This window comes from Nannobrachium achirus (assembly GCF_963921795.1).
Source record: "Nannobrachium achirus genome assembly, chromosome: 23".
NCBI lineage: Eukaryota > Metazoa > Chordata > Actinopteri > Myctophiformes > Myctophidae > Nannobrachium > Nannobrachium achirus.
In genome coordinates this window covers 26,490,750-26,505,950 of record NC_137830.1, presented here as the reverse complement: position 1 = coordinate 26,505,950, position 15,201 = coordinate 26,490,750, and the positions used below count along the sequence as shown (strand labels likewise).

The 15,201-nt window shown below is 42.6% G+C and overlaps 2 protein-coding genes across 4 annotated transcripts in view; both read left to right on the top strand.

Annotated features, from left to right (window-relative positions):
• The window catches only part of LOC308308444 (uncharacterized protein), a gene marked incomplete at its 5' end in the record, with an annotated part of 55,073 nt that extends 51,694 nt beyond the window's left edge, over window positions 1-3,379 (top strand). The window contains one exon of the mRNA XM_080753860.1: window positions 2,221-3,379. Coding sequence (XP_080609986.1) covers window positions 2,221-2,972 — 752 coding nt within the window. The 3' untranslated portion in view covers window positions 2,973-3,379. The remainder of the gene's footprint in view (window positions 1-2,220) is intronic.
• Window positions 3,380-4,022: 643 nt separating this feature from the next.
• On the top strand, window positions 4,023-14,691 carry LOC308309179 (uncharacterized protein). 3 transcript variants are annotated; one of them, XM_080754666.1, is made up of 9 exons: window positions 4,023-4,041; window positions 4,232-4,312; window positions 6,275-6,477; window positions 7,306-7,395; window positions 7,616-7,736; window positions 7,990-8,343; window positions 10,057-10,134; window positions 12,104-12,441; window positions 13,865-14,691. In XM_080754666.1, exons 2-9 carry the CDS (start codon window positions 4,276-4,278, stop codon window positions 14,537-14,539), a joined length of 1,896 nt encoding a protein of 631 aa, XP_080610792.1. In that variant the 5' UTR covers window positions 4,023-4,041; window positions 4,232-4,275; the 3' UTR covers window positions 14,540-14,691. The 3 variants fall into 3 exon arrangements, with proteins under 3 accessions (XP_080610792.1, XP_080610790.1, XP_080610791.1); XM_080754664.1 differs by having other exon boundaries at window positions 10,057-10,146; XM_080754665.1 differs by lacking the exon at window positions 4,023-4,041 and having other exon boundaries at window positions 4,130-4,312; window positions 10,057-10,146.
• Window positions 14,692-15,201: the final 510 nt, after the last annotated feature.

The following is a 15,201-nucleotide window of genomic DNA, read 5'->3' as shown; positions in this document are numbered from 1 at the left end:
ACACTGCTCCTACAATTTTTGGCCTAAAATCACGCAAATCGGTACACAGTATGTCTACACTCATGTCAGCAACATGGATCTGTCCCATATAGCGGCACCTTCAGGCCGATTTTTTAAAACACATTTTTGGACACTGCTCCAACAGATTTTGCCCTAAAATCACGCAAATCGCTACACAGTATGTTTACACTCATGTCATCAACATGGATCTGTCCCATAGAGCGCCACCATCAGGCCAAATTTTTCAAACACATTTTTGGACACTGCTCCTACAGATTTTGCCCTAAAATCACGCAAATCGGTACACAGTATGTCTACACTCATCTCATCAACATGGATCTGTCCCATTTAGCGCCACCATCAGGCCGATTTTTTCTAACACATTTTTGGACACTGCACTTACACATTTTGCCCTAAAATCACGCAAATCGGTACACAGTATGTCTACACTCATCTCATCAACGTCGATCTGTCCCATATAGCGCCACCATCAGGCCGATTTTGGAAAAACAAATATTTTGCCCAAATTTGGAGATGAGCAAACTAACCGATGGCTGACTGCATGGTGACTGGTGAATGTGTCTAAAAGCATCATGAAAATTGATCGTTAGCCATTTTATTTGACAAGGATGTCTCTGTACTATGCTCACGTCTGTTACATTGTTTCTCATGTGTGTTCATAATGACCTTGATACTGTATGTTTAGTGTGAAGTAGGGAAAGCCACCAAGCCAACTCCACTTCAACTTTATCATTTGCAGGTACCAAGAGAAGAAATGCAAGACGTTTCGAAGATACGCTCTGCGAGTTGGTCAGGAACTATGTACATCTGTATGATGGTACATCGCCACTGCACAGGAAAAAACGCTTTTGCCAGAACAGCTGGGATGAGATCGCCAGCACTTTAAAACTAAGTGCAGAACAGTGTAAGAATAAATGGATAGCCATACGGAAGCGTTTCGTGCGGGCCCATAGCAAAGATCCGGAGAAGCAGAGTGGTGGTGATCTGTCAATCATCCAACGTGTGAAGTGGCTGAAATCATACGTTTCTCACCAATCTACTGTGACACATGATCCCAATAATGATGACATGGTAAGTGTAACATTCTGATTTGTTTTTGCTAATTGGCAGAATGTGTCCTACAATGAGTCAACCTACTTTATCTGTATACAGTAATCTATTGCAAGCTATGGCATAGTAATGTCATGCAGAATGAAGAAACTGCTTTCATGGATTCAAGTTCACAGTCACCACAACTAGGGATAGCCAAATGGAGACATTTTCTTATCCGGTCACTATTAAGCCTTATCGGTTACATAAAAAATGCGCTATTTTACCCATTTAAAAAGAAAGTGCCCTATTTACACATTAAAAACAACAATACAACGAGGAGGAATAAGAAGCAGAATACAAATGTTTTGAGAATTTTTTTTTCTTTTTTTTTTGCAGTGAAACTGTTTGATTGACATGAGCACATGTCTGTAATGTGACTTGGCTGCAACAGCAGCAGAGTGAGCCCTAGAACAGATTAACTCCCAATGTGGAAACATGTTAATGTAATTGTAAAACTAATTGTAAATAATTGCACCGACTGACTCGCAGTTCACCATAAATACATGGAGATATGCAACAGTTAGCTTCCGCCTGCCGCGTCTATACACTGCAGTGTGTCTGTCGGGCAATGCATCGCCTACTCTATGTTCTGTAAAGACGTCTGATGTTCTGCTCCTCATCAACACATAACACTAGCAAGTTGTGTTTTAAGCTCTTCTTTACTCTTTAGAACGAGACTCAATTCGACGGGTGACAGGGTATGTTTCGGGAAATCCAATCTGAGCATTTTTCACTATTTTTTAGACCGGGGCTTTGGGTTGACTTGCTCCATCCATCCATCCATCCATCCATCCCTCCCTCCCGCTCTCTCGTAACCTTAGACCTAGAACTTCACCACCTGTCTCCATTCTCTAGGAACAGCATCTCTCTCCATCAGTGAGCTCCTTGCCTGTTCTGGCAGGACACAGTCAACATCATGAAGGTAACTGTGTAAAGCAATGATTTATTTTATTTTATTTTTATCTCTGGAAGCCTAGTCTGGTGTTTTTTTAAACTCAAGAGTGTCCATTTGGGGTGCATATTTTTAGCCATTTTTAAGACAACATGCCAAGAGGAGATTTTGATTCCTATACTTATTGCACATCATAATGTCCTTTTCCCTTACAGCGCATATCACTGCCATGAAGAGACCAATGCACAGGTGCAGCCTCTGTAGCACTGAGTTTACCAGAAGGGGCCACTTGAAGGACCACATGGGAACCCACACCCGGCCCTTCTGTTGTGATCAATGTGACAAACGTTACCCAAACAAACATCGTCTGAGAACACACCAGCGGGTGCACACAGGCGAGCGGCCCTTCACGTGCACGTACTGCGGGCTTGGTTTTCGTGCCTCAAACACGTTGCTGAACCACGTGCGCACGCACACGGATGAACGTCGCTATGCGTGCGACATCTGTGGGAAGGCATTTATCCAGCAGCAAGCTCATAGCAGACACATGCGCATGCACAAGGGGGAAAAGAACTACTTGTGCACAGAGTGCGGGAAGGCGTTTTTGACGTCCGGAGAGCTCGGGAAGCACACAAGATGGCACACTGGTGAAAGGCCGTACCTGTGCAAGATGTGTGGGAAGAGGTTTGTTTTAACTGGTGAACTCACGATTCACGAAAGGATTCACACTGGGGAAAAACCTTACAGTTGCACTCACTGCCCCAAAGCCTTCGGCTCCAGGTGTACACTCAAAAGACACGAGTACATTCACTCCGACAAGAAACCTTTTGAGTGTATCCACTGCGGCAAGGGCTTCACTCAAAATACCAATTTGAAAACTCACATTCGGACATGCAAAAATGCTAAAGATAAGTTATATTATGCATCTACTACTACTTCTACTACTACTACTACTACTTTTCAATAAAATAAAATAAAAATGGTGGGGACATGTTAAATGTTATTTTGTTTAGTTTTTCTTTTCTTTTTTTACCCCTGAAAATCTACAATCAATCTACAAGCCCACAGTGCATAACCTAAATTAAAAAGATAAAAGCAAAGAAAAAGGTTTTCATGGAATATAACAACCATTCTGTCTATTTAACCTTCATAAGGTTGTTTAGTCAATCATAAGAAAATATTAGTTTTTATTTTCTTGATTTTTAGTTACAATAAAGTAAATATTATTTAAAAAAGTGGTATAAGATTCAATTATTGAAATAGTAACCGCTTGAATAAGCGCCAAGAAATTAAAGAGTTGCTGCCCTAATGATTGGTACCTTGCAAATGTGTGCACATCTGGAACCTATAGTGTTTGGGTCGGTGAAACTGGTAGCTGTGGTTAGGGCGCCACACTGTGGACACTGGACAGTAGGGGTGACACCCATGTGTGTGTGTTTTGGATGTATTGACATTATAAAACATGACCTCTGCTTTACTTCATGATTGACAGTGAGTGAATAGAGGAGTCTTTGGAGAAATTGCCTTTTGTAAATGTAAATGTTCATTGCAATTCATACATCTATGTTTCACCTTTTGTAAGAATACTTTTTGCATTTGATACATGTTTAAAATGAATAAATTCTTACGCTTGCATTGCAGTTGGTGGGGGTAATTATAATCACATCTGGCAATTTGTGATTAGGCCTACAATGATGTAGCCTACTAATTGATTGAGGAAAGTTTGTATGTGTTTTATGGGTAAAACATTGAATTTAACCAACAATGATGTTGCCGCTTTGAGAGAGAGAGAGAGAGTTTTATCTATGAAAACTTTTTTTTGTTATACATACTGGATGGACCTTCACTTTCACGTGTTTTCAGGGGTCATTTTTTAATGGCACCCCAGGGAACAGTTGTATGAATGCTTAATGTATTATGTGCAATGTGCAATCGTTTTTCAATGGCTTCCTCTTATTCTGAAGAGATCGGCCACCGGAAGTGTTATTGTTGCTAGTTTGTCCTCGTCGTTGCTGACGGAACATCGGCCTGCAGAGGTAAACAACGAATGTTTGAGTTCTGACTTCTGAACTGCCAACAAAGTGTTTCCAGACACTATAGCAACATGCTGATAAAACAGTATTTTGTTGTGACTAACCCCAGTCACCAGGATAATTCCAGTACAATGTACAGTGTGACAGACATTAGCAGCATGGCTAACTAAAGCTGATGTTATTCCACCAACAGGTTCTACTGTAAATAGTAAATACACGTGTCATTTGAACTAGTCGATGAATATGGATCAACAAAGGTCTAACGATGCTGCAGGTAAGAAACTGCATCAAATAAACTGTGATATTCATAGTGAGAGATCCTGTATTACTCTGTCCAGGACTGGGACATAGACAGGAGTTTTTGCTCCTGGATTATTTGAGGGTTAGTCTGTTTAGTCTGTTATATTTATTATGCAGCATAATAATAACAATGGATGTCCATTTTTTTCAAGACTAAATAGGCTACACTGCACTTAAATCAATCTTTAGCCTATTTGTCACATCACATTAATTTACAGGTGATATGGGTGCAAATTCTTGCAGACCCATCATTGCAGTGAAAAAAAAATCACACTCGTGTGAACTGAGCGGTTGTGTGTGTGTGTGTGTGTGTGTGCCTGGCCTATGCCTGGCCTATCCTGAACAACAGCGCCCCTGTGTGGTCAGAAAAGGTTACTGCAGGCTACATACCCGGAGACAGACAGACAGACCCACACACACGGCCACGGAGCGTTGTGACCACCGCTCAAAAACGTTAGAGGGAGCATAAGGGGGAAGAGGAGAGGGGCAGAGAAAACAGTGCATGATTAGCTATAAATCATAACTCTTGTAGAGTGCTAATATTTTGGGACGTTTAAAGAGATAAGGTCCCAAAATAAAAGCACTCTACAATAGTTGTGATTTATGGCTAAGTGCATGATATGTAACTATCACTGATCTGCACAATAATAAATAAAGGATATATTTAAAGTGCATTTTAATAAAATACACGTATGCGTGCTAAAAGACCATTAAAACAGTCTGATGAATCATGTAACAACTAAGGGTGCAACGATTAATCGCAATCAAGGCGATTATTAATGTAGTTGCCTACTGATTTAGTAATCGAATTGGCAACTAATCGCTGGAATTTATAATACCGTGCAGGAATAAAGGGTCAAGAACAAAAAATATGATTTGATATTTATTTTTAAATTACCTATTTGAAAAGAGTACTGTTACCCTTTAGACTGACAAATGTGTAGCTATTCTTTAATCAAATGTATGCAGTCAGAAGAAAAAGTATTTATAGTGTTTATTTGTCTTTTATTAGCAACCTAATCGGCAGCTGAGCAAAATGTAATAAGTTATATATTTTTGAATTAATTATTCATCTTTAATGTATTTTCTGTTAGTTAGAACAGTGTCCAAAATAACCTCAACAGTCTAATCGCTGATACATAAAAACTGTTCAGAAGTCTGGTGGTACTTCTCCCGATGCCCCTGTATCATGTTTGCAATGTACAAACATACTGTACTGTGTGTGTGTGTGCACACACACACACACACACACCACAGAATGACACATATAAAACTCCCTTTGTTGAACTTGAATGCGTACATTTGGTGCACAGAACTGCACACACACGTGACAGGTGTGATTAACTGCAACACACCTATTAACTTATGTGTCACTCTGTCTACAACTTTGGTCCCAAACCTTTTAGCCTGTGACCCAAAAGAGAAATGTGATGTCTCCCCAGAACCCAAACAAGTGAAAATAGCAGATCTACAAGCTCACAATGCGTCACTATTGCGATCACACATTTGAATGCATTTATCAAATCATTTTGAATCTTATTTTGAGTCTGTTTTTAGTTCATGAAGATATTGTATTCTGCGTTTTGCCTTAAAAAGAATAACTACAAAGAAAATGTAGGAAACAAACATTTAGATATATTTAGTGTGACCCATAAAAAAACATCTGCCACCCACAAATGGATCCTGACCCAGTGTTTTGGAAACAGTGGTCTACAGTAATACTTCTGGAAATGTCTGTAATATCAAGTACAGAACTGTATTGTATACTCTGATAGTTAATGAACTAAAGATGTCTGACCACCACCGGTATGGTCCCTTAATCCACTAGAGAATATTTATATTTACTCTCGGTCTCCATCTAATTTGGACAAACACTGTTTGCAATAATCTTGTTGAGAGTTCCACGTTGTTCCTGACAACCCTCCCTTCATTCCAGGAGGCCAACTGACCTGCTCCACCTTGTCTCTGATGGTTCCAACCTTGCGTCTGATGTCAGCGTTTGCCTGGCAGGTGGTTCAGCATTGTAACGTGGTGCATTATGGGAAGGTGGAGGAGCTGGTGCAGTTGGTGACAGAGGTGGTTCCCCACCTGCTGAGTGACACAGAGAAGGTTCACCTTCTGGTCGGACTGAGAGCAACGGTGAGATGGACTTTATATTAGTAGGAGATCAGTGTTTCCCTTTTTTTGACAAAAGGCTTTGCCAAGCGAATTGTCATTGCATGTATTCCCATGGGCTGGGGCGGCACCTGTCAGTGTTGAGCAGGAGTAGGACAAATGCTCTACTTCCTACTTCTTCCCGGTGGGGCCTCTTCACTGGCAGGTGAGTCAGTAGGATACAACAACAGTGAGAACACACAGACATGTGTAGGAGGAATAGAGGGTATGCGCTTGCATAAAGTGAATGGCAAAGTGAGTTTAACGTTGTTTAATGCAATCAGACAAGACTTTTCTTTTTGGAAGTATGGGCTATCAAGGCCAGCAAGTAGTTTTTTGCCGTTCGTGCATAACCTCCGGTTATGAGGATGATGCCATGCGCATACCTCTATTCATTGGCTAACGAGTATAGTAAATTTTTGAGCGGTGGTTACACCGTCTCCTATACGTGGCCGTGTGTGTATGCGTGTGTGTGTGCGTGTGTGCGTGTGTGTTTGTATGTAGCCTGCAGGCCTGCAGTACCTTTTATGGCCACACATGTTAAGGGAGGGGCGCTGTTGTTCAGGCCAGACCAGGCACACACACACACACACGCACACACACACACACACACACACACACAGGGGGGAAGGGGGGGGGTAAACCACTGCTCAGTTCACACGGGTGTGATTTTCAAGTTAGAAGACGTTTTTTGTAAATGAGTGAAGACGAACGTGTGTGTGTGTGTGTGTGTGTGTGTGTGTGTGTGTGTGTGTGTGTGTGTGTGTGTGTGTGTGTGCACGTGTGCGTGTGCGTGTGCGTGCGCACACTCAGGAGGAGTTCCCAGAAGCAGACTTACTGGCACTGGTGTGGGAATTCATCTCCAGATTGGATAAACTGCTGCCTTTACCAGACATCAAGCAGGTACCAAAGAATAAACTGTAGACTTGACTTCGTTATTTAGATGACTCTCTGGGTCAGGGTGAATTATAAGAGGTCAGTGTCTTGTTCATGGACACTTCGGGAAAATAAACTGCAGCAGTTATGGGACATAGAGTTGTGAGCTTGTGTAAAGAGAATAATTTGATATTTAAACACTTTGTTTTATTTGTGAATACAAATGGGTTCCCCTTGTTACCTTCAGACAGCAGAGTTGCTCAGTGCTGCCCCCTCTCTCCTGGAAGAATGTGGACAACTGGAGTTTGAACCCGACCAACTAAAGATACTGTTAGACCATCACACACAGCAGAGAAATTCCAAAGAATGTATGTTGGAAAATAATTATATATTATTATTACCCTTATATATTTTACACACACATTTGAAAGCAACTGGCACAAATCTATATGCATAGCTCTAGGTTACATGATTTCTCATTTGAAATCAGTGATTACAGTCAGTTACTGTAGTCTAATCTTGTTTTGTTTATTTTTGCCTTAGAAGAGAACCACAACAATTATCTGTAAACAAGAGGAAGTATTCATTCATGAATAATTATTTAATATTCCATCCTCCCAGGTTCCTGGGTTCAGAGTCAGGGCACCATTCCACCCACAGCATCATCTCCTCAAAGCAAACCACAGCAGAACTGCTCCATTAGAAAGAGGTGGAGGAGGTCTTTGAGGAAGCTGTCACCACACTGGACTGAGGAGGACGAAGACATACAGTCTGATCACAGCCTTGATGAAGAGGAGGGTGTTGAGGGGAAGCAGAGTGATGAAGAATGGCTTCCAGAGGACTGCAGTAAAGTGATTCTTCAAAGTGATGAAGAATGGCTTCCAGTGAGCGATCACAATATTGAGGAAGAGGAGGGAGCTGATGGGAAGCAGAGCGACGAAGAATCACTTACAGGGTCTTCTGTGAGCCGTTCAGGTAGGGTACTTAGCTGTTGAAAGGTATATTTCCCACCACTTTTTCCCCTCCTTTTTCTTTGAGGAAGCCGCGGATTACACTGACTATAGTTTAGCAAACATATTTTTATGTTCAGAGCACGCAGCTTGCCTGCTTGTTAACCTTAATATGAATATTAAGCCACACTGGCTTGTGAAAGTGTTTTAAATAGGCCTACGTCGATTATTAAATAATATAAATAGTAACGTGTGCTGCGCTGCACGACTGGTCTGACTACAGTGACTCACTGCACAGCCTTCTTTCTCCGTCTGAAAAATAGCCGATCTGCAAGCTCACAACGTGTCACGGATGCGAGGCGTTTAGTCCTGAAACATGATGGTCGTTGAGAGTTTGTAGAACAGCCACTTTTGTCACGCCGTGACTAGGGATGGCCAACGGTTAACCGTTACACCGATAAGAAATTGGTTACCGGTAAGCACTAACGGTCAATTTTGACCGATAAAAAAGAAAAGAAAAAGGAAATCAACCCATGTGTCACACCAAAAGCCCTGTACACCAATATCTACGCAACATCAAGTCATCAACCATGCAACTATACGCACTGTGGACACCAATGTCTGTGTAACATCCATGCATTCACGCAAATGCGAGTCTGCGACGCTGCTTGATTTGGAGTCGTACACGCTGACTTGTTCAACAAATGCTCCGTTGTCGATTGGATTTTACAAAACAGACCCCCGTCACATTGAATCCCGTTTAAGAAGAGCTTAAAACACAACTTTCTAATGTTACATGTTGATGACGTGAGGAACGCTAAAGTCGTCTTTTACAGAGTAGGATATGCGAAAATAACAAAGCTCAGAGTCGCAAATTCAATGATCGCTGCATCAGCACACACAAAACACGGGCGAGAGAGAAAAAAATGAATGAAATGGACATCACGTTTAGCCGATTCAACCATTCCAAAAGTCATACGATTGAAAGTTATTGCTCTACATGCGAGCATCTCGCTGCGGCTGTTTTGTTAGGCGAGAGCCAGGGAGTGCACAGAATGTTAGAGAGGCATGGGCTGAAGGGCCTTTTGGTGGACAATTCTGTTGATAAAAGTTAAGGGCTCCAGCCCCCTTTGCTGTATGTGCACACGTGCCTGGCGACAGCGCATCACATTACAGACTGATCATTTAAATCGCACCGTTTCTTTGCAAAAACACATTTCTTTTAGAAAACATTTGTATTCTTGTTTCTCCTAGTTTTATTGTTTTCCCATTCAATGGGGGAAAATGTATTCACTGTCAGTCCTTATCACATGTATGCTCATACATGTATATGGAGATCCCTGATGCATTCTTAAGCCCATATCTTGGAATGCCATACTGTACTGTGTCAGTCTCATGTGGTCTATGATGTCAGACATCTATGAGGTCTTTTAGCAAAATGCAAGGAATCGATTCCCGATGAAGCCGGTCGATTTGACATGTGGCCCAAGTGCGTCCCAACAAAACTGTGGGAGGAGTAGCGCGTCAAAATAACCTTTATCTAGGAGGGGAAAGAAAGATGGAAAGATGGATGGATTAGACAAGTCAGACAAGTACTCTAGTCCTGCAGGGTCAACTGCACTAAGGTACACTCCAGGGGTCTCCCAGAAATTGACGTCAGCTCACTGCCGCAAGAGGTCAGAAAGCCAATGGCTTTCTGGATTGTTATTTATATTAAATGTCTCTTTTATCTGCTTAGGTCCTTCTACTCAAGCTGAGCTTGACCCAGCTGCAGTGACTCAACCAGAACCCTCACCGCATTTCCAAGTTACTGCTGGTGAGGGACAATGTATGTTTAATGTATTAAGACTTTTTGAAGGTCTGTGAAACGGTCTCTTCTACATTAACCCATTTCCGATGCTTATCTGTTATACCTGTAGTAGGCCTGTCCTCTAAAAATCGACGAATCAACGCGTCGTTTTAAGCCCCGGGAATCGACGCCAATTGTTTGAGTCGAGGAGTCGAAAATATATATATATATTTTTTATATCACCAGTTAACCTACTATACTGCGGTGCACTGCTGCTAGACTGGTGTCATGTACTTCCAATTGAGAGATGTAGCAATTGGCGAACAGTTATTTATTGTCTCGCACCAGCGTAGGGGTGAAAGTGAGACGGAACGGCCAGAACCGCCGCTTCGTTAAAACATTCGGAGCCGGGACGGTGTTCCGTACTTAAGAGGAGAAGCACGCTGTCAAAATCCCATATTAAATAACCTGCCACAGCACACACGCACGTCCACGAAGTAATTAAACAATCTACTAAAGTCAAATTAACATACACAAGTGTAGGCTACTAGTTACATTTTCTAATTAAAGTGCTTCTGAATTGTTCCAGTGTTGTAATAATCCATGATGATGTTTGTAGTTTGTTTCGCTGTGTTTGCGTCCATGACATGTCCACACTGAGGGCTCTAGCTGGGAGCTGTGCCTCCAGCTATTTATGATCCGTTTCTGAAATGAATCCGTTCTCGACACCGACTCATTACTCTGTCAGTTCTCTGTGTCCCGCGACTGCGGACTGGATCCCATCGTTCATTTAAAAGAGCCGTTCAAGAGAGCGGAATCGTTCGCGAATGTCTCATCTCTACTGCACGGCAGTGGATGCTGCCGAGACGGGGCAGAGTTGATCAGCGGAGATGTTTTATTTGTTTTAACGGTGTGTTGTACATTGCTATGCAGATAATGTTTGTGCTCGCGCACCGATATCACCGAAAACACCGTGCATTCAATTCATCTTAATGTATTATTGTGTTGTGTTGATGTGGACGTTTAAAGCAAAACTTTTTTTTTCTTTCTTTTTTTTCTTTTTTTACACAAAGTAGACTATAAAACGATTCATCGACGCGTCGGAATGAACCCCTCAATTCGAATCGATTCCAAAAATCCCGAGTCGAGGACAGCCCTAACCTGTAGTGTAGACAGAAATTAATTAAATTAAAATTAAATTAAAATCCTAAAAACCCATTTCATTAATCTAGAGCAGTGTGCCTCATTCAGTCTGGAGCCCAGATTATACGCGATTGGCCAGACCAGTTTTGCATTCACAAATGTGACCTTTCAGGAAATTCAAAGGACTTTATTGGGAAACAAATGGTTGAAAATACAATTTAATCTCAGTCTTGATTTCACTTTCTGCACCTCCTTTGGATTTCTTAACACTTTGATTGCCATAATTTTGCCATTACCAATGTATGTACATGTAGATTAGCTGCCAAGGCTTTTTCCTATTGTATTTACCATATTTTCGGTGGCTCTGTGCATGCGGCGTGGCCCATGGTGTGTGCGGGTGTTCCCATCCAAGGCCGCCGAAAGTCATATGGGAAAAGAATCAGAGATAACCCTGTTTCTGCAGCCAGGATGAATACAATTCAATGGGTGCCGGAAGTCGCTGGATGTAGTATTCCGCGAGGAATCATGGGAAACTGAGTCTTTTCGCTCACTCCCGCGACGGGCTATTTGTTACCATGGTAACCAGTTAACACTTCACGGGGGGAATCTTTAACAATGGTGACTGCCTGGTGAATATTGCTAAAAGCAGCAACAAAAAAAGGGTGCAAGACTGTACCCTACTCAACTCATTCCAAAAAACAAACGATCGTTAGACTTTTGACAATGATGTCTCTGTACTATGTTACATTGTTTCTCATGTGAGTTCAATAATAACCTTTATAATGTGTGTTTAGTGTGAAGGGAAAGCCACCAAGCCAAACTTTCAACTCCACGTCAACTTTATCATTTGCAGGTTCCAAGAGAAAAAAGGCAAGACATTTTGAAGATACGCTCTGCAACTTGGTCAGGAACTATGTGCATCTGTATGATGTTACATCGCCACTGTACAGCAGAAAAGATGTTCGCCAGAACAGCTGGGATGAGATCTCCAGCACTATAAAATTAAGTGCGGAACAGTGTAAGAATAAATGGAGACGAATGCGCGAGCGTTTCGTGCGGGCCTATCACACAGTTCCGGAGAAGCAGACTCGTGCTGATCTGTCACTCATCCAACGTCTGAAGTGGCTGAAATCATACGTCCAGATTCATCACCGATCTACTGTGACGAATGATCCCAATAATGATGACATGGTAAGTGTAACATTCTGACTAATCTTTGCTAATTGGCTGATTGTGTTCCTTATCTGTATACAGTAATCTAGTGCAAGCTATGCAATAGTTGTCATGCAAAATAAAGAAATGGTTTTCATGGATTCAAGTTCATAGTAGAGCCCTGCAAGGGCCTGAAATGTGGGGCCCGGTCCTGGCCCGTGGAATTAAGGCCCGGCCCGGGCCCTGGCCCGTTGGTGAGTTTCAGAAACGAGCCTGGCCCAGCCTGTATTATTTAGTTAATTATTGCTGCGCGCAGCAGCTACACTCTCAAGAGGAGTCCTTACTGTCACCGACCACCAAAATTTGCATCGGAAAGCGTCCGGTTCAACTTCAAAATGACATCTCTTGCAACTGCTGAAAAGGATTACTCCTAATTTGAGTTCGGAGGACGTCAGAGTCAGAACTTTCCGACGAAAACTATGGTCGGAGACAGTATGTACAGCCCTTTAGCTGTGCTCTTGTCTTGCGCTCTGATTAAAAGAAAGAATTCAACAGCACAGCAAGTAATTACACACACATCACAACGCAAGTAAGAAATCTTCCTCCACCCACCGTTTGTTATGTTACTATATATCCTCACAGAAATAAATTAGACATTGATATTATTGTCGGCTTGCCGTGGTTAGAAACCATCTCGTAAAATACAGAGTATCGTCCAGTTACTAAAGAGTAAAGACGCATCCTGTAATGAACTGATAGTACTGGAGGTCAGGGAATCAATATGAATTACAGGGCGAGAAATGACGGTGATTCTACAGTAGTGCTCCAACTTTTCTTGTCTCGCTGTGTACGCAGAGTCGCAGACACACACACAAGTTTGTGTGAGTGTGTGACAGAAGAAAAGCCCTCGGCTTGTTGCGGCCATTGGCTAATGTACTCATGTCACGACCAATGAGAGCCGTGTTGCTATAGATACGGATAGAACCCCAGGCAGCACTCACACACACTCTCCATTCTAGCTATGCGCACAGCCGCACAATGAGACGTTATGTGTGAAATTCACAGCACGAAATGTTCTGAGCATGGTTCTGAGCCCGGCCCGGCCCTAGGCCCGTTGGTGAGTTTCAGAAACGAGCCCGGCCCAGCCCGTTTTGGCGGGCCGGGCCGTGGTCGGGTCCCGCCGGGCCTGCAGGGCTCTAGTTCACAGACACCACAACTGTTTTCAGCTAGTAGGTTTCCATTCCAAACATATCTAGGAAATCAGCATGGCTTCGTTTTGGCTTGTAACCATAGACCTAGAACTTGGCCTTGGCCTAAGAAATATTTTCAAAACTGAGAATGTATTTATTTGTTTGTTTGTTTGTTTGTTAGTTATTTATTAGCTTGAATCCTGGTGTATTACTTTGATCTTATAATTCAGTGAGGATGGCATGTCTCTCAACCACCTGTCTCCATTCTCTAGGTACAGCATCCAATCCACAGGTGCAGCCTCTGTGGCATTGAGTTTACCAGAATTTGCGACTTGAAGGTCCACATGGGAACCCACACCCGGCCTTTCCGCTGTGATCAATGCGACAAACGTTACCCATACAGAGCACAGCTGAATCAGCACCAACTGGTGCACACAGGCGAGCGGCCCTTCACGTGCACGCACTGCGGGCTTGGTTTTCGTGCCTCGAACACGTTGCGGTACCACATGCGCACGCACACGGATGAGCGTAGCTTCGCGTGCGACATCTGTGGGAAGACATTTATCCAGCACCATTCTCATAGGAGACACATGCTCATGCACAAGGGGGAAAAGAAATACTTGTGCACAGAGTGCGGGAAGGCGTTTTTGACGTCCGGAGAGCTCGGGCTGCACATGAGAATTCACACTGGTGAAAGGCCGTACCCGTGCAAGCTGTGTGGGAAGAGGTTCAGCAAGTCAAGCGGACTTACTCTTCACATGAGGATTCACACCCGGGAAAGACCTTACGGTTGCACTCAATGTCCCAAAGCCTTCCCCTCCGCAAGCGCACTCAAAAGACACATGTTCATTCACACTGACAAAAAACCTTTTGAGTGTTTTAATTGTGGCAAGGGGTTCGCCCAAGCGTACCCATGGAAAATACACATTAAAAAGTGTAAAAAATAGGAGGGGAGGCAATAATGATAATAATAAGCTTGTTCTCAAAACACAGATCTCCACCTGGCCGGGTTGCCCTATCAAGGGAAATGTTGTTTGTACAGCAGATGCTACGATTGTTACAGTGGTACAACAAATTGCTCATCATATATGGTGCTTGATGAAACCCTTTGAAGTAGTCGACCCAGATAATGTAATACTGTATGGCATAATCAAGTTCAATAAAATGACAGATTTTGGGGGGACTAATACTTTTTTTCACATTTGTTTGAAAATATACTGTAAGTTCACAGCCTCAAGTGCAATGCAGTTCAAGTTCAAAAACGCATTTCAAGATTATTTGATTAATCTGGAAAAAAATATATAATATAAATAATCAATAATTGCAGCCCTAATGACATCTGTGTGTGGCTGGATGAAACTGGTAGCTGTGGTTAGGGCACCACACTGTGGACAGCAGGGGTAATACCCACTTGTTATGTGGAGAGGTTATCACATGACTTCTAAACCCATGATTGACAGTGAATTGAGGAGGGTCTTTGAAGATGTGCTAGCTATTTTCACTTCTTTAAATGGACAGTACAAGGTTTTCACAAGGCAGCAATTGCTGAATCAAGTTGACCCGCTGTTTACCGTATCATGTCTGTGGTTTGAGGTAACATCACCCACAG